The sequence below is a fragment of the Artemia franciscana genome, chromosome 17 (genome assembly GCF_032884065.1).
Source record: "Artemia franciscana chromosome 17, ASM3288406v1, whole genome shotgun sequence".
Taxonomy (NCBI): Eukaryota; Metazoa; Arthropoda; class Branchiopoda; order Anostraca; family Artemiidae; genus Artemia; species Artemia franciscana.
Window position 1 is genome coordinate 25157847 of NC_088879.1, and position 23097 is coordinate 25180943.

Below are 23097 nucleotides of genomic sequence, written 5' to 3' on the forward strand. Positions count from 1 at the left end.
GATGGTTAGGGATCCATAGTACTGGGTGTTCAGTGTTTACACTACCAGTGTTTGCACCCAGCAAGCTGCCTTTCTAAAGTCTTCGAATTTTGTTATTTGATTAACTGCGAAGAGCTCAAATTTTGCTCCAAAACGGATCTTCGTTTCCATTGTTTTGAATTTCCTTAGGTTTGAAAAACCTAGTGCTAAGACTGAACAGATGGCCACAAGCTTGTCATCGATACAATTCCTCGCAAACCAGCCAGGATTTTAGAGTTTAAAATAGTCTAAAGTTGACTTGAAAAAATTATAAAAAACCATGATTTTAGGACAAAAAGTAAATTCTGTAAGCTAATAGCATTAAAAAGTGCTACTTTCACAGATGGTAATAAAAAAGAACTACTTGGATCAACAAGTAATCAAAGTAATACTTTTGTAATATCCGTGGCAACCCTGGTTATAAACTGAAGTCGATATTGTCTGTAGAGTTACTGTTATATACGCAAAGAGTCTATGCGCATACGCGATAGTATTGTATTGTCTACACGTAATTGTAATGTGTGTAGACAATTAAGTCCCTACCGGGCAATTACATTTCTGAACCATGATATTTGCTACAGGAAAGGCTAGCATCAGAAGCACAGTATTTTAAAATGTACCTATGTGTTACAAACTGCATTAGTTGCATGTGCAGTTTATTTATTTTCTTTATTTCCCTCAAAAAATGAGGAGTACGCTACAATATAATATAAAGAAAAAATAACTGATAACACTTACAATCAAAACCTATCAAATATTGATCCAACACTTAAAAAAAAAAAAAAAAAAAAAAAAAAAAAAAAAAAAAAAAAAAAAAAAAAAAAAAAAAAAAAAAAAAAAAAAAAAAAAAAAAAACCACTTGCTAAATAGATTAGCCTATAAATCATGAAGAGCCAGAACTGTTACTAAAAAATGGAAATAAATTGTGGCCTAAAAGGCTAATTTTCGCCCTATCTTCAAATGTTTTATATTTTTTCTTTATACAGACTACAGGATCCTTCACATTAAGCTTTAAAACAATCTCAGTGTTACTAAAAGAAAGGGAGAAACCAAGTAAAAATTTACAAAATTTAAAATAAGAAACTTTAATGGGCGAAAGATCAGAAGGTCTGAAATTTCGGAAGAGGAGGGACGGGAACAATACGTGAGGCAGAGCAACAGCGCTATACATACGACCAAGGACGTCCCGACGGTAAAGACCCCGAAAACGAATTAAAAGACCAAATGCCTTGCGTAGTTTCATCTGAACATGCTGAACCAGGACTGGTTTGAAATCTCTTTTCGAAGCAGCATAAGGTAATCCCAAATAAGTGACTATTGGCAACGACTGAAAAATAACACCATTGCCGCAATCGAGAGTCGCCCTGACATTATCCTCTAAACAATTTACAACAAAAAATTGACATTTTTCAAAACTGATAGAAAGGCCCAAACCTTTTAAACAATTAATTAAAATACTAAAATTAGAAACAAGACTAGACTTGGACCGGCTTAGAAGGATAATGTCATCAGCATATGCAATGTAAGACAGATTTCGAGATAATGAAACAAACGAGCAGGAAAGAGAATTAAGGGCAGTAGCTAAACAAGAATTGAATATATAAGGAGAAATAATTCCTCCTTGTCTAATTCCTCTACCCACTTGAATTAATTTGGACTGAGATGAAGACGAACTCGGACAGATACGGATCTTTAAACCAGAATACCAAGAGCGAAGGACTCGTATGACAGCTAGGGGCAATCCAGCATGGATTAAAGTGAGCAGAGCGGATGCATGAGAAATGTTATCAAAGGCCCCTTTGATATCAATCAAGAGGGCGTATAGCGGTCGACCAGAGATTCTCGCTTCTTCAATAACTTTGCTGAAAGATGCATGGGCATGGTCACATTCCAAACCTATCTTGAAACCAACTTGATTAGAACCAGTGTCAAGAATTTCAAGAAGATCCTTCAAACACAACTCAAACACTTTCCCAATCATAGAACCCCTAGTAATTGGCCTCCAGGAACTACAAGATGACAAGTCTTTTTTCCCGCTCTTAGGAATAGGCGTAACTATGCCAATATAAAATGACGATGGTACTAAACCAGTAGTAAGTAAAAGGTTGAAAAATGCCAGTAGAGTAATAAGAAAAGAAGAAGGAGCAAGTTTGAGGTGATTAGCAAATAAGCCATCATGATCCTTAGCCGACTGCGCCTTTAACGTTTTGATTGCTCCACGTAACATATCCTCAGAAATCCTGTAATCAGTTGAAAAATTCTTCAACCTTTCATCTAATTGCAACACAACACTGTTAGAATCGTACGAAGTCAACAACTTAGAAAAATAATTTTCCCACTCTTTTAGCGATGGTGTGGAATTAGTATCAGGCATGTTAATCCGCCTATTGCCTCGGAGAACATTCCAAAGGAGATTCTTGTCCTTGTCGTTATCAATGTTTGAAGAAGCTTCTTCTATGACCAGGTTATTATGACGACGGAGCTCTGCTTGGAATTCAGCCTTTCTCTTTTTCATTAGCAAAAAAACTGGATGCGAGTCTCTTGGCTTGCCGACGGCCCGCCATTCCCAATACGCTTGTTTAGCCGCCTTATTAGAATTTACCAAAAAAGGATTGAGGTTCCAAAAAGGTTTCTGCGCGCCCAATCTTATCCTGTTAGTAGGAAAAACTGCCGCAGCACCATACTTTAAGCAATGGATTAATTCAAAATAAAGACAATTAATGGTCAAAGAGGGATTACTATCCATTGAATCCAAACTATCAGGGATATAGACTTTATCAATTAAAGTCACAACTCTTTCTTGGTAAAGCGGTCTAAAATTTGGATTCCAATCAACCCGATCAAAAAATTTAGGAAGCTTATTACCAGAAAAACGAAATGGGGAAGGACGAGAAGCCAAAGGGGGTATAAGGAACTGAAGCGGCATGTGGTCACTAACGGGGAAATCTTCGATTACAGTAACCACAGGCAAAGGATCACTTGGGTTAGAAGAAAAAACATGATAAATATTAGTTGTACTACCACTCCAATGAATATAAGTAAAATCCTGGGACTTCGGTGAAACAGAAAAATTAGGAAGACAAGAAGATAGAATTGCACCCCTTTCATTTGCTATATTTGGATCACAGTTAAAATCACCTAAAATATAAGTACGCAAATTTGACTCTAAACTAGAGACAAAACGACTAAGATTAAAACAGCATTGAGTAAACGCATCAAAAGAAATATCATCATGGTAATCAGTCGGAAAATAACAACTAATTAAAACTACGTTTGAAAAACTACAAGCTAAAAAATTTGTATCAATTGCTAGAATAGCTGCATTAAGAGACTTGGGTAAAATAGTAGCTAAACCACCGGAGGGACGTCCACCAGTCGGTGTAGCGGGAACAGCAAAAATGTCATGCTCAGTAGACAGACTAGAAAGCAGATTCAACGAATGATCAAGGAGGTGGTGTTCCTGAAGACATAATAACGATGATTTTTAATTCAAGAAAATCTTGGCTAATATTCGCGCCTCCCTTTAGACTAGCCCGCGCCTCCTTAGAAAAGAGCGCCTCTCAGTCTGGGGAACGCCAATCTACAAGTTCCGATAGGTTTCTCTTTTCTCAATGGTACAAAATAATTTTTCTAGAGCAGAATAAGATTTAGCGTGTTAAATACTTAATATTTTCTATTTTATAGTTTTTTCTTTGAGGGTTCTTCAAACAAATTCTGATTCGGGTTTTTTCTATATTCAGATGATCGATTCTAGTCTAGAATGATGATTTGTTTAAACTGTAACAAAAAAATGCTCGAAGCAGATGAGGAAGTTCTTGTAACTGAAGTAGGAACGAGAAGCATAAACGAATCAAATAAAAAGCGAAAACAAACTAATGTGACGGTTACTGTGAGGTATTATTTCCCCGAATCCATTCGAAGCCCTTTGGAATACCAGCACTTGGGATTCTTAGCCAAGCCAAATGAGTCCCAGTGGAGGAGTTAAGTCGTCTGACAGAACAATTCAGTTCCAAAAGCGATTCCTTATTTTGTTCGAGCAGACTCACAGTGCTTTTCGAGAAGACTCACAAGAGGAATCATCTGCCAAGAACCTTCCTTTGAAACATACAGGGAATCCGACTGACAAACAGAAAATAAGAAAGGTAGGACAGCAAACATAAATCAAAAGCAAGCATTTGAAGACGAGATGTGGTTCTTTGAAGCGAGTAATGACCAACAGTTAGTAGTTCAGAATTAGGTTTCTTGGTAATGAGTTTGAGATTCTGACTAAGTGCTGAATTTGAGTTTCATGATTGAGTTTATCGATATTTCGGAAAAGCCTGTGTATAGCGAAATTTCTTTGAAGAAGCTCGTCAAGGAGACGAATTAAATTAAGGCCCACGGCTCATACTGCAAAACCTTGGCGCATAGCGAATTCATAGCGACGAAAACCAGAGGAAAATGAACATTATTACTGCGACTGTTGAGTTATTGAAAAGCGACATAAAATGTGTTACTCAGACTGAGAATGTTAAGACGGAAGACTTGAAAAATCTCGAAGAAAATTCGAACTACCTGCCATAGTCTCTGAAGTTATTTCTGGAGAATTTCTTTGTAGGCAAAGATAATAGATTGGAAACAGCTGCTATTGGCCAAAGTCTCATGCAAGGCCATTAAACCTCCTCTTCAATTAATACTATCGGTGAAGGTTTATCATCAGCAAGGAAGCCGTGACCTAGTTGATACTCTCGGTGCTATGACCTTCTGTTCATCCTAGTACAAGACCAGTTTATTTGAGCAAGATGCTTGTGTCGGCAAACATCAAAATACAGTAGTTGCACGGCAAGTTACGTACGAATCATGTTGTTGACATTGCGGATTACAGCGTAAGAAGATCGATGAACACAACACGATCCACGTTATACGACTGTTAGTTGCTGTTACCGCACATTTTAAATCGCCACAAGCACTTGAACAAGTTCTGGGAAATATGTAGAGGCAAAAACAGTCCCACCAACAAGTGACGTTTGGAAGTGTATTCGCTTCAATCATACTTCCAAGTACAGGTGTGGGAAAATATTGACTGTCGACTGAACCCTTTGGAGTTTGGCTGGATTTTGCAGCAGGGAGAATTACGATCTGTGTGTTCAGATAGATTACTGGGACAACCTTTCCTTCTCTCAGTGTTTACTGTAATTGGGAGGGCGAGTGTTTGACTCACCGTTGTTCTTGCAAAAAGCATGGTTTAAAATGTAATGTGTCTTAAAATGTATTGCATGAGATAATTGTAAAGGAGCAAGCTGCTCTAACTGTAAAACATTTGGTGCCAAAAACCTTGAAGACGATCGAAGCAAAAATGAAGACGACATTTTTGAAAAGCTTTAACCCTACCCAATGAATCTCAGTGTTGCTGTGATTTTTGTCTGCCTCATGTACTTGATCCTGTACTTGATCTTGATCCTTTGTTATATTAAATAAATAAAAAACATGTTTTTTTTAACTGAAAGTAAGGAGGGACATTAAAACTTAAAACGAACAGAAATTACTTCGTATATGAAAGAGGCTGCTTCCTCATCAACGCCCCGCTCTTTACGCTAAAGTTTGACTCTTTCTCTCAATTCTTCTTTTTAAAACAGTAAAAAACTTTAGCGTAAAGAGCGGGGCGTTGATGAGGAAGCAGCCTCTTTCATATACGAAGTAATTTCTGTTCGTTTTAAGTTTTAATGTCGCTCCTTACTTTCAGTTAAAAAAACTTGTTTTTTTATTTAATTTCTGACGTTTTTGAATTAAATGCATGTTTTGATTTTGGCCCCCCGCAGAGGAATAATTAAAACGAAATTTGCATTTTTTTTTTTTGGCTAAATGGCTTTCTCATAATTTTGATCGAATGATTTTGAGAAAAAAAGAGCGGGGGAGTAAGCCTATTTGCCCTACGATTTTTTGGTTAATTCAAAAGGCAACTAGAACTTTTAATTTTTTACGAATCTTTTAATTAGTAAAAGATTTACGTAACTTATAAATTATCTTACGTAAAGAACTTTTGTATTCTCATGTTTTTATTGCATATATGAGGGGGTTCGCCCCCCTCGTCAGTGCCTCGCTCTTTACACTAAAGCTTAAATTGTGTCCCAATTCATTAAGAATGACCCCTGAATCACAAAAGCTGTAGAATAAATAGTTGAAATTACTAAAAATACTTTAGCGTAAAGAGGGAGGTATTAGGAGGAGGTGAGCCCCTCATATGGGTAATATCTGTTTATTTTAAGTTTTAATGCTGTTTCTTACTTCCAGCTGAAAAACTTTTTCATATTTATTTTTTCATTGTTTTTTTTTTTAAATAATGATGCTAGTAAATCCTGCGCTCCCTTCATGGAAATTTTCTTCCCCTATGACAAATTCTCGATGAAAAGTTCCCCTAGCATACCCCCTCTTCTCAACCCCTCCCCCCAACCAAATAAATCCTCCTGAAAACGCCTGTACACTTCCCAATAACCATTACTATATGTAAGCACTGGTCAAAGTTTGTAACTTGTTGCCCCTCCCACGGGGACTGTGGGGAGTAAGTCGTCCCCAAAGACATAGTTATAAGGTTTTTCGACTACTCTGAATAAAATGACTGTCTCAGAATTTTGATCCGTTGACTTTGGGAAAATAATTAGCGTGGGAGGGGGCCTAGGTGCCCTCCAATTTTTTGGTCACTCAAAAAGGGCACTAGAACTTTTTATTTCCGTTAGAATGAGGCCTCTTGCTACATCCTAGGACAACCAAGTCGATACGATCACCCCTGGAAAAAAAACAAAAAAAAAACAAACAAACAAATAAACACGCATCCGTGATCTGCCTTCTAGTAAAAAATACAAAATTCCACATTTTTGTAGATAGGAGCTTGAAACTTCTACAATAGGGTTCTCTGATACGCTGAATCTGATGGTGTGATTTTCGTTAAGATTCTATGCCTTTGGGGGGTGTTTCCCCCTATTTTCTAAAAAACACAAATTTTTTCAGGCTCGTAACTTTTGATTGGTACGACTGAACTTGATGAAACTTATATGTTTAAAATCAGCATTAAAATGCGATTCTTTTGATGTAGCTATTGGTATCAAAATTCTATTCTTTAGAGTTTTGGTTACTATTGAGCCGGGTCGCTCCTTACATACAGTTCGTTACCACGAACTGTTTGATACTGTATCTAGGTATATTGATCTCTTGTTTGGAAACTGTTGTTTCGTCTCAATTAAGGGAAGCTCTTTGACTAAATTTTGTTGTTTCTTTTATGTTGCCAATTATACCTTTTAACTTTACCTCCTTTTCTTCATTCTTACTCACTTTTACAAAATTTAAAGTGGTTTTGAGTTTAAATCAAGTAGTTACAGGCATCGAGCCATGGCTAATCGTAGAAAAAGCCAAGAGAGATAGTCCAAGCGAGTGAGAGGCAAATCTGGCATAAGCCCTTTTTAGGATTGTATAAAAATGATATCATTTCATTTGTTGCTGGGTAAGTCTATCTATCATCCATCCATACGTCATTCCTAGGGCAGAATTAAGGTAGATAGTCATAGAACTAAGAGATTAAAGATTAAACTGATTTTGGGTTGACTTTACCAAGACCCAATCTTGTCTGTTACCACAGACACGTGACAGAAAATTTTTTGCCACTGGCCAAGTTTACACTGTGGGCTCTACCTCTCCCTCAACCACACTCTTACTCAAAGAGTTTGAGCCCTAAACAATTCTCTTGACTTCAAATATTTTTATCAGCGAAAAAAGCGCAGAAATGCCATATCTTATCACATTTGCTGGTATTTAATCAGTCAACATTTTTTACCTCAACCTCAACTTTAACCTCAAAATCTGTGGAAGAGCTAAAGGGGAATACTTTTCGGAATCGGCATGTAATTTTTGGTCATTTAGTGAGAAAATTATTTTTATAGCAATTTGCTTGATGTTGACCTTTTTTTTTCACAGGTTTCCTAGACTTTGTGCCTAATTTTCAGTTTACCTAAAAAGGATACCCAAAAGAATTACAGACAAATATTTAAAAATTACCTGAGGTTATCAACACCCCCTTTTGGCTGGACATATAAGTTTGAATAAAAGCATTGAAGCCGGCCATCTTGGAAACGCCAAGTTTGAGTGTTACAGCGACGAGGATCGGTTTTTCGTATTACCAAGTTGGTGTACTGAAATGGTTGCAGTGCTGGAGCTTCCACATCCAATACCTTAAATAAAATAAAAATATAGAAAAAGAATAAATCCAATAAGCCATAAAGTTTTGCACTGCATTACATAGTCTCTAGCAGCTTAATATATAATTTCCGTATTCTTCTTTGATGGGTATGCCAAGACAAATAGTAAATTCGTCTAAGGAAACTCGCATACAAGAAAAATTTGCTGTGAGCTCTACAACAAAAATTTTCGAAGTAAACATTAACTTGGGCCTATATTGAACCCTCAGATTAAAAGATTAAAGATTCCTTCATAAGGACGATTCCTCCACGGTACAGCATGTCCAGGTTTCGGCTAAAACATTTCACCTTTCGCTGAAATGGGGCAAGGATAAAGACAGATATTTTCGTAGACTTTCCAGGACAAAAGTCTTTTGGCACATTTCAGCAATAAGTGAAGTCTTCCAATGATAAGCGGAGCAGGGTAAGCGGAGCAGGGGGCATAACAGAATCCAGCTCTGCCATTTGAAAAAGAAAAAGATATAGTTTCATATGAGAAGTTCTATTGGATCAAAAAGGAATGAGCTGATTGGACACAGCTCGTCAGGTTGCAACAATGTCACTAATAACAAATTTATCCTTAGGATATAATAAAATAATAATAATAATAATTATAATAAAAAAAATGAGAGAGAAGAAAAGGAATATTGGTTCAAGAACTTACCATTGCAGGATTTCTTCTGGTCGAACTAGGGTTAAATTGAGTAGGAGGTGAGGATCCTTCGTGTTCCAATTTGCCGTCTGGCGTCATACGCCAAAACTGACTTCTTTCTCCTTGTTTCTTCGGCGCAAGTTTCACTTTATTCGATCCACAAGGTACTTCAAGAACTAATTGAGGGTGTTCAACCGTTGCACGACCTGCCATTGTTGGAGAAAGGTCTCTAAAAAAACGAACATAGAGTTTATAAAACATAAAATCCAAGTACAATTTGCTATATAATTTCCAGCTTTTCAAAACGAAAAAACAGTGTTATTATAGATTATAAACATTTGTAATATATCTAAAGTTAAAAATAAAGAATCAAGACAGAACTACGGGCGCAATTTTGGAAATACTGTTTATTAATTTCGAAGCTGTTCGTTGCCTATTCTCCAACACAAATATTTCTGGGTCGTGACCTGGTAGGATTTTACCTGACTAGATGCTCCTGGTAAATACTTGTCTCTGTCTTGGACTCCATTTTTGTCTTCTTGTACTTTCTCTGCTATCTATTTGTAATACAGGAACAAATTTTTAGGCCTAGCTCTTTCCCGGAAAATTGCTTAGCATGACGACACTTAATAAACTTAGAGATGGATAAAATTATTGTTTTATTTAATTTATTTATAGATGGAGATTTATAGATATTAATTTATATACAAATAGGGATTTCAATTCATTCTATTCATAGATTATTTCTTGATTCTATTTTATTTTATTTATAGATTTATTTCTTTTATATATATATTTATTTTACTTATAGATGGACAAAATTTAAACAACAGAACAATGTTGTTTTATGAAGAGAAGAGGACGTGTCAAATAAGTTTTCACGCTTAGATTAATAATCGAGAATTGTCTGAATAATCTGTAACCTTTAGTATTGAATTTTATTGATTATAAACAGGCGTTTGATTGAGTCAATAGAAAAGTTTGGGCAAAGGTTATATACTTGCATGGCACACCAGATAAGGACGTTCAAGTGATTCAGGCTATATATGAGAATAATATTACCGTGGTTGAAGTAGGAAACAAGATGGCCAGTTAGGTTGATCCAAAATCAGGAGATAAGCATGGTTGTGTTTATATGGATTTCTTCAAAAAAAAAATATATTTATCTTTATAAGTCTTAATTTGTTTAATCTAGTGTGTTATTCTTTTCATTGATAAAGGCTTCGAATTGTGAAGCAAAATATTTATACTATTAAAAGTGTTTTTGTAAAAAAATAAAAAAAAAAATTTTTCTCGAGATTTACTGTTTAAATTAAGTCTTACCGGTTCCTATATTTTAATTTCATTTCAATTCTACACACAAACATCTTGAATGATTTTCCTATCGGGTTGGTACGCCGTCAATCCTACGAATTATGTGGCTTCCTTATCAATTATCTGTGTTAATGATTTTATTGAGTTTGTCGACTTGGCTTCTGAACAGCTAAAGACCGCATTCACAGTGACATTTTACTTTTACCAAGATTTAGCAAAACACTACTTTGAGCCAATCACATTTTTCCAAGCATTTTCTGATTGGTTCAAATTAGAGTTAATTTAATCTTGATATTAGTGAATATCATTGTCATTCATCTCATTGTGAATAGGCCTTAATACAAAAGATGATGTGTCAAGTTGCTTTCAGGCTTGCAGAGGTTTAAGCTCTTCCAATCTCTTGCAACAAAATTTATTATCTTCTTAGTGTTTCTGTAAAATCCTCTGTGATTCCTCCCAATCAATTTCATGGTCCAAGCCTGCCAATAGCTTAAATATTTGTTCAAGTATTTTTTCTAATAGTATATAATTTGTCTATACTCCGTTTTACTTTATTGGTATAACTTAACAAATGAAACAATAATACATATCATCTCATTTATCAATTAAGGGCTTGTACTGGGCAATGAATACCTCGTCTCTGGGTTGAAGTTCTCAATACTTTTAAGGAATTTTATTCATTTTATTTTTCTTCAATTAAAAGCTGGGATTGATATTGCATATAGGTTCTAGTTATTGATAACAGATCGGATGCATCAAAATCATCTTTCGAATTTCCTTCCTTCTTTGACAAAAATTTTATATTTGTTTATTTCTTTAATGATGCATACATATTCGATTTTCAAAATTACTACATTTTCTTTGGCTTTTCCATTTCTAGCATTTTCCTCTCTCATCCCTTTCGCTTATTCCCTTTTCAATGATAGCATGAAACTTACCTTGAAAAAGTCGCACAAAAAGCAATATAAATAAAATTATCATATTCCATCGTTGTCTGAAGCTCTCCGAAGCTATCTAAATAGTAATCACATGAATTTCCACCAGGTGCTTCACATGTCAAATAATGCTTAAGAGTCGGTTCGGTCCAGGCGTATGGAACCTTAGCTTTTGGTTTGAGAATTCCCTTATTTACGTCGCTAGTGCCTTTCTGATAATATGAAATGGACACATAGGACCTATTATCGATGCGATATAATGGGGGCATCGAGTCACCATCAGTGAAAACCACACAGTAGGTAGGCCCTTGGAGAGACACTTCAACGTGCAAGAAATGGCTCTTTTCCAATGAATCACTAAAATAAATATTATGCTCAGAGCATTTACTAAAATACTATATAAAATACTTCGGGTTACATTTCCTTTCTGGAAGTGACGATAAAATATAGTAAAGTATTTTCATTATTACGATAAAATATAGTAAAGTATTTTCATTATTATCTTTAAGGCTAAAAAGCTAGAGAAAAGAGAAAGCATGATAGGAAATGAACTGAAAGAACTGGTTGTAGAATATCCATACATAAACGATAGACCGAAAAGAAAAAAGTAGGCAAGAAAGAAAGAAAAAGGTTATTCTTTCATAAAGCATGGAAAGATGATAATAAAATTTAATATTATATATATATATATATATATATATATATATATATATATATATATATATATATATATATATATATATATATATATATACTTTCCAGTCAATAAGTCAATATCATTGCAACAAACAAGTTAGAACTGAGCACTTAACAAAGCGTCACACTTATCATTTCGTCCCTTAGTAAGCGAAATAGAAAAAAGAAGTTGAATAGAGCATTAAAGCTGATCATAAATTGAAACAAGATTGCCAGATACTAAAGGAACAAGCAGATACTAAATTTGAAATTGGTACTTTTTCATGTTTTCTAGTGTTCTCTAGGACTACAGTACAATACCCTCGGTTTTAAAAAAATAATTAAAGTAAGCGTTGCCATAAACAGACAAATCTACAAAATATCTCAGGAATTATTCTCGAAGAAATTTTCTAATAATTAAAATATGGATGAAGTAATCCAGAAAATTTCTCGAATATTTTAAAAACCAAATTCACGATACCATTGAGAATTCTAAAATTCCGGATAAAATCATCTAAAAATCATTGTCTAGAATCCTTTCTCGTTGCTGAAAAATTTACACAAGATAATACATTTCTGTCCTAATTGTATACTACGTTTAATTCATTTTTCTAATATTAATTGCAATTATTCATGAGATTCATCCGTTTGGCCTGGGACATGACCCCTAACCATAAAATATATTCATGTTATTCACATTTCATTTTCCTAATATTTATTGTAATTTAGATAACTTCGAAGACAACACTGCCTTTCCATGACGAAAGTATAACAGTTCAAAATAGGGATGAAACCTACGATTCAAAATTAAACGATTTACTGAAAGATGAAAAAACATACAAAAAACTTTCTTTTGACCCGACAGACTCGTACACAAAGACGTTTAAGAACGAGTTAAAGAGTTTGAAGGAAGAAGGGAAGATTACACCTCAACTTTTCTACAAATCCTTACGAAAAAGTTCTTTGTGCCCTAAATTATATGGATTTCCAAATATAGATAAGCCAAATCTACCATTACCACCAATTGTGGCAAGTACAAAGTCACCAACACGTTCTCTGAGTAAGTGGTTTGTGTCATTATGTAAACCACTCATGTCGACACAAATTTCTTACGTTAAGAATTCGTCAGAACTTGTAAAGAAAACTAAAAGAAGCAAAAATTTCTTCAAATTCTATAATCTCAAGCTTCGACATAGTATCAATGTATACGACTATTGATGAAAAAGCCGCAGAAATTCTTCTTGAAAGAAATATATTAAGAAATTGGGACTTAATTAGTGGTGAAACAGTTTTGGAAGTCGGTGTAATTATGAATTTAATTAGGTTGTGCAACACGTTCTCTTATCGTTTTCAATTCAGAGGGTTTTTTTCGACAAGTAAATGATTTACCCATGGGGGCCCCTTTAAGTCCTTTATTAGCAAATTGTTTTGTAGAAAATATTAATGTAATAGCGTTAGATTCATATTTTTAAAACACAAATTTTGGGGGAGATATATGGATGACATAATTTCAGTATGGAATTATGGGGAGGAGGAATTAAAAGGTTTTTTAGAACATCTCAATTTTTGGGCAGGTGATTTAAAATTTACAATAGAAGTAGAAGAGGATAAGAAACTTCCATTTCTGGATGTTCTTCTTTTAAAAAACGAAAATAGTCTAGATTTTAAAATTTACAGAAAACCTACTAACAATGACAATTCTTCTCCGGTCATGCTCGCCAAGTAAAACTTGGTTTAATCATATCCTTAACTGACCGCATTTTTAGAATTTGTTCTCACAAATTCATTTTGGAGGGATTATTGTTATTGAATGAAATTTTAATAAGAAACCATTATCCAGGTTGGTAAATTGACCAGACTTTTTCGAAAAGAAGGAAATTTTCTAGAGACTCTAGAAACAACAGAAAAGAAAGATGTTTTTTGTTCTTTACCATATGTTCCAGGATTGAGTGAAGAATTCAAAGAATTTTACAAAATAATGGTCATAAGGTAGCTTTATGAGGTAGTAATACTTTGGCTAGTTTTTTTTTAATTCTGGAAAGGATCGAACTCCCGTAGAGCAACAATGTGGGGTTTATAAAATCCCATGTACTTGTGGAAGTTCTTATGTGGGACGTACTAAGCAGAATTTAAAAATGAGATTACTACAGCCTCATAATTCTATTTCATCATCCTTAAAGCAAAGTTCCAAACCTGAGGATTTCACATCGGCTCTATCGGAACATATTTATAATTATCCAAAACATTTTATTTTGTTTGAAGATGTTTCTTTGATTTCTAGGGACCAAGGTTTAAAGCAAATTTTCAGGGAAACAGTTGAAATAAAAAAAAGAGTTTATTTAAGAATAATTCCATAAACAGAGATATAGGTGGATTTGGATTGAATTCAATTTATGATAATTTACTGAGGTCAAATAAAGTATGTCCCACCTCACCTTAGAGCTATGACTTATGTCCACCTGATTTGTCAGATAAATCTAATGAACCGGAGCCGAAAAGGTCAAGGAGATTTGCTCCCGCTGTTGCATTGAAAAAAATAAGAGCAATAAATTATATCTAATTAGTTTATTGGGTATAAATTTTGTTTGTTTTTATTGATGTCTTTTAGTTTTAATGCTGATGATGAACACTGTATATGTGTTCAACATATCCAGTTAAAAAGTTTGTTATCTGTTCATTGTTGATTAAATGGTTTCATCCCTACTTTGAACTGTTATACTTTAGTTATCGCTATTATTTATGAAATTTCGTGTTCTTGGCCTGGGACATGTCTTCTAACCATAAAATGTATTCCTGTTAGTAACAATTCATTTTCCTATTATTAGTTGCAATTATTTATGAAATTCATCGGTTTGGCCTGGGCCTTGTCCCCTGACCATCAAACGTATTTCTACTATTCACAATCCATTTTCCTAATATTAATTGAAATTATTTATGAGATTCGCCCGTTTGGCCTGGGGTATGTCCCCTAACCATAAAATACATTTCTGTTATTCACAGAAATGTAATTAGGGCATTGATTAGTGGTCTTTTGTAATTTTCCAGCGATAATATTTATTCGCCAAATGGAACGAAGGGTAAAAAAAGAAAAAAAAGAGCGCGTATTCTTTAATAAGAACCTTTTTTTTTAAAAAGAAAAAGATAGTTTGTACCCTTCCCCCACCGACAAAATTTCAAGTCCTTCCATTTCATCCTTCCTCTTTATTTCTATATCTTTTAAATAAGTATATTCACACAAACATGTAATGTATCTTTGGAAGGCATCTGTTTTAGCTGTCTAGTTCTTTCTCTTTTTTATTATCTCACTGGAGTGTTTTTTTTGTTTGTTTTTTTTATTGTTTCAATGGGTATATTTCATGTTCATTGAGCTTCCTTTAATGTCATAAACCCCTAGGTAAACTGTACTTCTTGGATAGATTATAATTAATTGGTTCTAAAAATATCAGGCAAGAGCCAGATAAAAACTTAAAACAGACACAATTTGAATAGCGACCAAATCTTCGACAAATTATTATTATTCATGCACAAATACCCCAATGCGATATTTTTATTTCTAATAAGAATATAAGTTGAAACTGGATAGAATGATTAAATACACAATTAACAATTTATTTTCATTTAAGAATTAACGACGCTTCTTGACTACTAAGGTCCCTGCGTCGGCCCTGCAGTGCATTCCTGCAGCGTGATTCGATCTCTGGGTCCCGTATTACCAAGCTAAGGTCAAATCCACTGCGCCACCACAGGACTTCACAAACACAATTAACAATCTTTAATAATTATTAAAATTTAAAATTGGATAGAATGACTAAATAAGCATTTAGAGAAAAGCAATTAGTAAATAATTAAAGAATCAAAATTAAAAGACAAATAATAAGTAAGATTAAAAATTAAGCGACAAAAAATTAAAAGAATATTTTTTACGTTACTAGTATTATAGTTTATATGGATCCATGTGAAGAGATTTTAAAAAAAATAATGTTGTATGACTTTATATAATGGGGGCTTACTAGACACTAATATGAAAAGATTGAATTTCTTCAATTCCGAATCCTCCTGACCAACGAGATTCTTCAAGATCAGCCATTTTTACACATAAAAGCTGGTTTTTGTTCAATCTTGGCCAGTGGAAAATAACAGAACTTTCAGGCATCACAGCAAGAGTATCTTCAATTTCTGATAAACCCCACTGAAAACAAAACAACAATATTTCAATAATGAAATCAAATAGAAACAAAAACATTAAAAGTTACGACAAGAGAAAGAAACTATTTAAAAATATAAAATTGAAAACGGAAGAGCTGTCCACTAAATGAACAACTTTGTAATTGATTTGTAATTGAAAAGCTTTGGCTTTAAATACTGATGAGCCCTTGTGTTGGGTTGTTGCCTCTGAATTATTTGTCTTTGCTGTTTTTATTGTTTGGTAAATGACGACTTATACTTATTGACGACACGACTGCCTGTCCATGGATTATTCTTTATGGTTGATTGTGTATGGCTATGCTGTTTGACCTATGTGATTGTATGGATGAGTAGGGTTAAGGCCTCATTCAAGTGCTGATCTATATTAATCATCAATGTAGGAAAACAGTCTTCCTTTTCTCCTTCTGTGTTTTTTTTTTTTTTTTTTTTTTTTTTTTTTTTTTTTTTTTTTTTTTTTTTTTTTTTTTTTTTTATATATATATATATATATATGTGTTTCTGCTGTTGCATTGGTGATTTCTCTTTTCATTATATATATATATATATCTGCTTCTACTTAATTTCTGCGGTTTCCACAATTTTTGACAGATTAAAAATTGTCTATTTTCCTTTTTTTTCTTTGTCGTTTCACTATTAACATGATTAAAAAGGACAATGAACAATACAATTTTTTCAAATATAACATGACTTATTTACTCAAAAGGTACTGAATCTATAAAATAAAACCATGGGCAATGGTATTAAACTATTTACGACCTTGCAAGCCTAGTAACCAACATTCAGGAATTTCCATCAGATGAAAACGAAACTCCCCTTACGGTTGTAGAAATCAAGTCAACAACAAAGCGTTTTCAGAACAATAGAGCTCCAGGAATACGCGGAACATCAGCTGAGTTTCTGAAGTATGTGGGGTTGATGATTCTGCCTTTGCTCCAGAGGCTTACCTCTTTAATGTGGCACACAGAATATATCCCAAAGGATTGGCGTCCGTGTATAATTTCACCTCTGAAGAAAAGGAAGGCAAGTAAGAATTTACGCTCGAATTACAGACGGATTACTCTTTTCTCGGTGCCTGGAAGGCTCTTCATAATGACTCTGACTGACCGGTGCCGAAATATCTTGAAAAACATTTGCATATACAACACATCTGTAAGCTCAGTCATGTTCTAGACAACTGAGAAAAAAAACCTCCAATGCACCATCTTGAGCACGATAGATGCCTGTCAGGCGAAAAAAAATCCGTTAAGTCGAAAGGTTTCTACGGAACGATTCTGGGAATAATTTCCTTGCTCTTACTCACTAAGTGCCATTTTCTATCGATATTGCCTTGTGAACCCTCAGACGGTTCGAGTACCAGATGGCACAGATGGGTACAGATGGTTCAAGATGCCCGCGGAAGCTACTGCTCAAATTTATTACTTTGACCTGCATCAAGTGGTTGCTCGTACCCGAAGGAAAGACCTTGGAGTGGATAGAATGACAACCTAAGGAAGTTAAGCTTACTCTTAAGACCATCTTTGTATTACGGAAAAATCACCAGAAGCATCCAAGTATAAATGCTAATGCTGGATTTTGTATTTCATTATTCATATTTTATTAAAGTATTGATGATTATTTTTGCCGTTATGAAATTAACATCGGATGAACTTTATCTGCACGACACCAAGAATAAAAATAATACTCTTTTCGACAAACTCCTGACAAAGATAAACACCTAGAAGAAAAACACAACATGTTACAATAAAAGTACAATAACGAAAATCAGTATTTTTCTTTACAATTGCATTAAACACTATAATTGTATTGTCCTCGAGACTCCTCTGGTTTCAGAAAAGACAAAATAGAATCTCATAAATTATGTTAAAAAGATAGATACTTCAGAGCCATTGATGGTACATCAATGGCTCAAACATCTATTCGATGAAGTCTTTTTTAAAGGGACAGGTAGCAGGAATGTCGCCTAACACTGCAGCAAAAGCAGAGAATCAACCCATTGTGTTAACACAGGGTACCTCCCCAGTTAAGCCCTTTATAGATATTCAATACCACAATGAATCAGGTGCTAAAAGCAGAAAGCAAAGGCTGTACAACGGAGATTACTGCATTTAGGCTGATTTCAAAGGTTTAGACCGGACAGTTCAGTTGCCAAAGACAATATCATGCAGAATTTTAGCAATTTTGAGTTAGATAGACACGCAGTTGTCGCACTTAGTAATAATAATTTAATGTGCTTAGAAAAAAAAGTGGATCATAAATAAAGAGCAGAGATAAAGGGGAATTTATAGTACATATTAGCCTGGTTTCTGTAGGTAGCAAATTATTTAGAAATAAGTTCAGACTGATAGATGCTGTAGACAGAGTGATATGAAAAGAACAGTGCAGTTTTAGAAAGGGTAGAAGATGTGTCAAACAAATTTTCAATCTTAGGTTAATAACTGAGAAGTGCCTGAGTTATCAAACACCTTTGGTTCTAAGTTTTATAGATTATAAGAAAGCGTTCGATTCTGTTGATAGAAGAGCTTTAGCGAAGGTCTTATCCTTGTAGGGTATATCAGACAAATACATTAAAGTGATTAGTGCTATGAACGAGAATAACACTACTGCGGTTAAGGTAGTATATGAGGTTAGAGCTGGTTTTGTATAAAATCAGGAGTTAAGCAAGGTTGTGTTCTATCCCCCTTTATATAGATTTTTTTTATGTACTTTGTCTTAAGGAGCACAGGAAGGGCGATGAGAGAACACGGAAAAAATGGGAAAGAAAGACTTTCCTGGACTTAGATTATGCTGATGATTTAAGCATCCTAGATGAAAGTTTTCGAGTTTTAGAGGTTTTCAAGTTCAGGGTGCTATTATATGTTTGAAAATTAATGTTAAGAAGATTAAGTCGCCATAGCTAGGTATAAATGAAGAAGAAAAGGTGATGCTGGGTAATGAAAAGATTGATCAGGTGGACAGTTTCACTTACTTTGGTAGTATTATTAGTAAAGACAGTGGGAGCAGTGAAGATGTTAAAAGTAGAATAGCCAAGGCTCAAGGTGTTTTTTCATAGTTGAAAAAAAAAAAAATTGGTAGAACAGGAAGATAAGTCTGAAACCCAAGACTAGAATATTTGAAGATTCAGTGAAGACAGTAGTAAAATATGGTTCGGAAGCATGGGCGCTCCGAAAAGCGGATGCATATTTGCTAGATGTTTTCCAGAGAAATTGCCTATAGACGATCCTGGGTACCCAGCTGTATGAACTTATTTCAAGCTGTAGGCTGCATGAAAAGTACGGTTTCATTCCGCTTTCTAGGGCTATATTGAGAAAAAGGTTGAGATGACTAGGACACGCTCTGCGGATAAAAGATGACAGTTTGCCAAAGACTGTCCTTTTGGCCAGCCGTATAGGGCTAAATGGAAAAATGATCGTCCGCGATTGGGATAGGAGGACATCATAAAGTTTAAAGGGAAATGGGACCTTCCATGGAGGGTGAAAGAGGGAGGCATTGAATATATTGGGATGGAGGAGGAGTGTACGTAGCTATGTTGGCCTCAGGCGGCTTGGTGCTGCGGTGAGCTATAAGTAGTAGTAATAGTATAGTACATACATAAAATAAAGAAAAACAGAGTAATAAATAACAATGAGTTAACTCTGAATAATTGTTTAGATAAGAGTCAAGATAACAACTGCATTAGAGTTAAATTTACTATTTGATTAGCAAACAGTACTGTCTCATGGAGAAAAGTGTAATCTCCCAAGTAAAATTATAGGGGATTTATGTTTGCACAGTGGGCACATTTCCGCACGCTATAGAAGTCTTTAGAGCTTATTTCCCATCATAAATGTTGCTTTGCTAGAGTGCTTTGAATGAAAGTCACGGTCAAAATGCTTCCCTAAGGGAGGAAGGCCAGGATTAAAACAAAGTATCTCTTTTAGAGTTTGGAAACAACAAAACTAATAAAAGCTTGCCTTCTTCACAGACATTCAAACTACATAATTAGCGCAGTAGCTTCCAAAACCTAGTTTTGACACTAGATTCTAAGTATTTTGACATTAAATTCAAAGTCATTGGATGTCTTTTCTTTATCAAAATAAGTTTTCAAGTTGCAAATACGAGAGGCCTTTACCAGTTCTCAGACAATTTTCATGTCCAAAAGTACTTTTTTTAGAATCTTACTATTCTGGAAAAGCACAAGTAAGACGTACTACCTTTTTTTAGGTGTAGTGTCAAGGCATTATTCTGTACAAAAAGTACTTTAAAATAGTAAAAACACAGTATGGGTGGTACCACTAATAAGGGTTTCCCCACTAATAAGGGGCTTCCCAGATATACGACATTTCACAGAAGGTCCATAAAGCTTGTGCTATAGAAGAATGGGCAACAATGGAACCACGTAAAATGCGAAAAAAATATACAAGAGATAAAGTATATACTGTTCACGAATTCCTCAGCCATATAATTTACTTCAAGGGTTCTAAAAGGGCAAAACCGTAAAGAAACCTTCATATAGATATGATACCTTCAAACGGAAGGCACAAAGGTATTATATTTTCAAGGAAGACGGAACGTCAATCTTAAAAAAAGTAGCATTTTCAGATCAAATACTGTAATCTTCATTACTTGCCAAGCCCCCTCCCCCCAAGAAATTGGGAGGCCCATTGATCATCATGCATATGTGTGAATTTTTAGACACTTATCATCTTACTTTTTGATCGTTGAATACTTACTTTGTTTTCAACAAGACTCTTTTGCCCAACAAGAAGACGATGTTTGCTGAAATTATGAATCTCAAACCGAGGTGAAATAGTAACTATCAGCGAATCTCTAAATCTTCCTTTTCCAGGTCTTACAGTTACACCAACAAGGTAGACATAATTCCTACTTCCATCAGTAGCACGTGCTACAAGCCTCCGCACGCGTACATTTTCGCTTAAAGGAAAGTGATTGCACCATTCAGTCACGGCTCCAGGGTGGAGTTGACTACCTAATCGAGCTACCAAATTGACACTAGCCTCATCATCAGTGAATGAAAACATTAACGGCATTTTGCACTGAGCTTTTTCGTGCTCTTCTTCTTGTCCTGCAATGACAATATTTTAGTCTTTACACTTCTTGATTTTTTCTTCATCTGCAGCAAGTTTCGAAATACTGTAAGAAAAGGTTTCCCCTTCTACGCTAATTATTCGGCTATATTAACAAGAGCTAAGAGCTCATATGGCACTTGTGACGAGGCAAGAAGAGCTAAAGAGCCAAGAGCTCATATGGTATGAGCTCTAACAAAATTCTAAGAATCAAAAGATTGATTTAAAAGGAAAATCAGAGGCTTAATGCCGGTCAGGATTTAAAATAAGAGCTGTGAGTCACGATGTCCTTCTACATATCAAAATTCATTAAGATCCGATCAACCACTCGTAAGTTATAAATACCTCATTTTTTCTAATTTTTCCTCTCCCTTTAGCCCCCCAGATGGTCGAATCTGGAAAAACGACTTTATCAAGTCAATTTGTGCAGCTCCCTGACACGCCTACCAATTTCATCGTCCTAGCACGTCCAGAAGCATCAAACTCGCCAAATCACTGAACCCCTCCCCCAACTCCCCCAAAGAGAGCGAATACAGTACGGTTACGTCAATCACGTATCAAGGACATTTGCTTATTCTATCCACCAAGCTTCATCCCGATTCCTCCACTCAAAGTGCTTTTCAAGATTTCCCCCTCCAACTCCCCCCAATGTCAAAAGATCTGGTCCGGATTTGAAATAAGAGCCCTGAGACATTAATTCCTTCTAAATATCAGATTTCATTAAGATCCGATCACCTATTCATAAGATAAAAACACCCCAATTTTCACGTTTTCCAAGAATTCCGGTTTCCCCCTCCAACTCCCCCCAATGTCTCAGGATCTGGTCGGAATTTAAAATTAGAGCTTTAAAGCACGAGATCCTTCCAAATATCAAATTTCATTAAAATCTGGTCACCCTTTGTAAGAAACAAATACCTCATTTTTCCAAATTACCCCCCCCCCCAACTCCACCAAAGAGAGCAGATCCGGTCCAGTTATGTCAGTCACGTATCTTAGACAGGTTTTTATTCTTCCCATCCAGTTCCATCCTGATCTCTCCGCTTTAAGTATTTTATAAGATTTCCGGTCCCCCCCCCCCAACTAACCCCCCAATGACGCTGGATCTGGTTGAGATTTAAAATAAGAGATCTGAGTTACGAGATCCTTCTAAATATGAAGTTTCATGATGATCCGATCACTCCTTCTCTTAAGTTAAAAATTCGTCATTTTTTAATTTTTCAGAATTAACCCCCCCCCCCCCAATAGAGCGGATCCGTTCCAATTGTGCCAATCACGTATCTAAGACTTCTGCTTATTTTTCCCGCCAAGTTTCATCCCGATCCCTCCAATCTAAGCATTTTCCATGATTTTAGGTTTTCCCCCCCAAACCAAGGTCACCAGATCCTGACGGGATTAAAACAAGAGCTTTGAGACACGATATCCTTTGAAATATCAAATTTCATTGAGATCCGATCACCCGTTCGTAAGTTAAAAATACCTTATTTTTTCTAATTTTTCAGAATTACCCCCCTCCCACTACCCCAAAGAGAGCGGATCCGTTTTGGTTATGTCAATCATGTATCTAGGACTTGTGCTTATTGTGCCCCCCCCTAACTCCCCCCAATATCACCAGATCCGGTCGGGATTTGAAATAAGAGCTTTGAGACACGATATCCTTTGAAATATGAAATTTCATTGAGATCCGATCACCCGTTCGTAAGTTAAAAATACCTCATTTTTTCTAATTTTTCAGAATTACCCAGCCCCCACTACCCCACAGAGAGCGGATCTGTTTTGGTTATGTCAATCATGTATCTAGGAATTGTGCTTATTTTTCCCACCAAGTTTAATCCCGATCCCTCGATTCTAAGAGTTTTCCAATATTTTAGGTTTCCCCCTCCCAACCCCCCCCCCAATGTCACCAGATACGGTCGGGATTTAAAAAAAACAGCTCTGAGACACGATATACTTCCAAACATCAAATTTCATTAAGATCTGATCAAGCATTCGTAAGTTAAAAACACTTCATTTTTTTTATTTTTTCCGAATTA

The 23097-nt window shown here is 35.2% G+C and overlaps 1 protein-coding gene across 1 annotated transcript in view; it reads right to left on the reverse strand.

Moving 5' to 3' along the window:
• LOC136038050 (intermembrane lipid transfer protein VPS13D-like) overlaps nucleotides 1–23097 on the reverse strand; it is a 214910-nt gene that overhangs the window by 63986 nt on the left and 127827 nt on the right. Inside the window, exons 23-27 of the mRNA XM_065721001.1 lie at nucleotides 20714–21066; nucleotides 15809–15987; nucleotides 11127–11480; nucleotides 8887–9103; nucleotides 8044–8216 (exon numbers count right to left, since the gene is read on the reverse strand). Coding sequence (XP_065577073.1) covers nucleotides 8044–8216; nucleotides 8887–9103; nucleotides 11127–11480; nucleotides 15809–15987; nucleotides 20714–21066 — 1276 coding nt within the window. The remainder of the gene's footprint in view (nucleotides 1–8043; nucleotides 8217–8886; nucleotides 9104–11126; nucleotides 11481–15808; nucleotides 15988–20713; nucleotides 21067–23097) is intronic.